This window comes from Ceratosolen solmsi, unplaced genomic scaffold (genome assembly GCF_000503995.2).
Source record: "Ceratosolen solmsi marchali unplaced genomic scaffold, CerSol_1.0 scaffold47, whole genome shotgun sequence".
NCBI lineage: Eukaryota > Metazoa > Arthropoda > Insecta > Hymenoptera > Agaonidae > Ceratosolen > Ceratosolen solmsi.
The window spans coordinates 288,166-290,286 of record NW_011948419.1 but is presented as its reverse complement, the minus strand read 5'-3'; the positions used below and the strand labels follow the sequence as shown (position 1 = coordinate 290,286).

At 30.6% G+C, this 2,121-nt stretch overlaps 1 protein-coding gene across 1 annotated transcript; it reads left to right on the top strand.

Moving 5' to 3' along the window:
- Positions 1 to 635: 635 nt before the first annotated feature.
- Positions 636 to 1,386, top strand: LOC105360469 (ubiquitin-conjugating enzyme E2 T). Its single transcript, XM_011497370.1, has 2 exons — positions 636 to 702; positions 855 to 1,386. The coding sequence occupies exon 2, from the start codon at positions 874 to 876 to the stop codon at positions 1,336 to 1,338; it is 465 nt and encodes a 154-aa protein (XP_011495672.1). The 5' UTR covers positions 636 to 702; positions 855 to 873; the 3' UTR covers positions 1,339 to 1,386.
- Positions 1,387 to 2,121: the final 735 nt, after the last annotated feature.

Sequence of the window (2,121 nt, the reverse complement as noted above, 5' to 3'; positions counted from 1 at the left end):
GTAATGAATTTGATAAAATGTCAGTCGCGTCCAATGGCTACGAGTGCAAACGAGTAAACGACCATATTTCAAATTGTATATTTGTTCTATAAAAGCAAGCAGCATTTCTAACGATTCTTTACCGAAGACTGATATCTATTATTATTCAAACATTAACAAACAATGAGATTGGCATTTTATTGAAATAAGTATATATATATATATATATATATATACATATATATATATATATATATATATAATATCCATTCTATATCTAATTATTAAACTTGAATCTTAAGTTTAGTTAACGAATTGTAAGATTATGATGTATAAAATTTTTATAGCTCATGTCATATAATCGAAGAAAAAACTACCTGAGCAAACGATTGAATATCACATTCTTAAATGTACATCTGCGTTTGCCAGGCTCGATAGAGAAATCGGAAATTATTTCCAAATCCAGGATTCGGTTGCTGTTATTGCATTAGTTGGGAAATTAGGCACAAGGAGCGCTGATCACATCACTTTTAACACGCAACTTGCAGAGACTTTCAAATATAATTTATAATAATATAACTTTAAAAAGTGAGTTACCATTAAACTAAGTCCCTGCGGACGTATTAAATAAAAATTATGCCGTACTAAGTGTAGCGGTATTTGTTAATTTGGATTAAATATTGTTATGGGTGAGCGTTATTGTTAGTGGACCGCAGGTAAAAAGTAAGTGTCAAATAGGTGAATAATAGCTTATTTGAAGGTTATGTTTATTAAACAAAAATTCAAAAACATTGTTGTCTAAAGCTTAAAAGAATAATGGCATTGCCAACGATAGAATTTTTTTGCGTACATTGCACATTGATCCGTTGTTTCAGGGAGTGAAAAGAATAAAATATGCAGAAGTCACAGCGATTAAATAGAGAAATAAAGCGTTTGTTGGAGCATCCTCCCGAAGGAATAAGTTGCTACACTTCCGACAAGCTTAATTATTTATCAGTAAATATAATTGGCCCTCATGGTAGTCTATTTGCGGGATCGCTCTTTAAATTAGATCTAGAGATACCCAGTCGATATCCATTTGTACCACCGAGATTGAAGTTTGTTACACCGGTGTATCATCCTAACATCGATACTCAAGGTAGAATATGTATGGACCTTTTAAAAATGCCACCAAACGGTGGATGGAGGCCGACGATCAGTTTAGAAAACTTGATTGTCGCGGTGCAATCTTTACTTTGTAATCCAAATCCTGATGATCCGTTAATGGTCGATATAGCTGAAGAATATCGCTTCAATAAGAAAGAATACGAAAGAAAGGCGAAAAAGCTGCTCTTAGAGTATGAAAGAAGCAACGACTGAAATTGACAATTGTTATATTATTGCCTCTATTGTGTATGCTTATTTATATCTAATAGCGTAAAGTAATTTCTACACAAAATTTTATACATTATCATTTATTTTTATAATCGCTTGCATGCTTGCGCCGAATGTTTTATTAAGAATTAATTACCTCGATTAAATTTTCAACATCTATAGCTAAGGGCTTAGTAAACGACAAGGGTGAATTTTTAAGAAATTTTATTAAAATCCATTATTTGGAAACAACAAGAGTTAGCATTATATGCTAACCCAAAATATTCAAGCGAGCTACATAAAATCTTAGTAAATTATCGCATTCAGCTAAATTAATTCAATCAACCTTAATTTAAAATGATATTCGATTTATCACAATTTTCTTTTAGTACATTGAACAAGAACTTGATAAAGCTATACTTAAAAAGTCTAGTCGAGCCTACAGTTTAAACTTCTTATAAGCTAATTCAAACGAAAGGACAATTAACTATCAATATTATAAAAATCTTACAATTATAATACTATAAATGCCCAAATTATTTATACCAATACATTCCTCGAAAAAAACTTGTTTCTTAGCATATATTCACACACATAGCCATATAATTATATGTAAATAAATACTAAGCAACATAAGCAACACTCGATTCTTTTTTCATTTTCGCATAATTTTAACACGTTTCCTCACGTTTCCTCGTCAAATAATCGTTAATATGTGCAACAGAATAATAACTGTCCAAAATTTTTAACAAGCTTGTACATAACAACCTTTACTTTACTTCTGTAAAA

Coding starts and splice junctions, on each gene's coding strand:
- LOC105360469 (XM_011497370.1), top strand. CDS start 874: ATGCAGAAGTCACAGCGATTAAATAGAGAAATAAAGCGTTTGTTGGAG.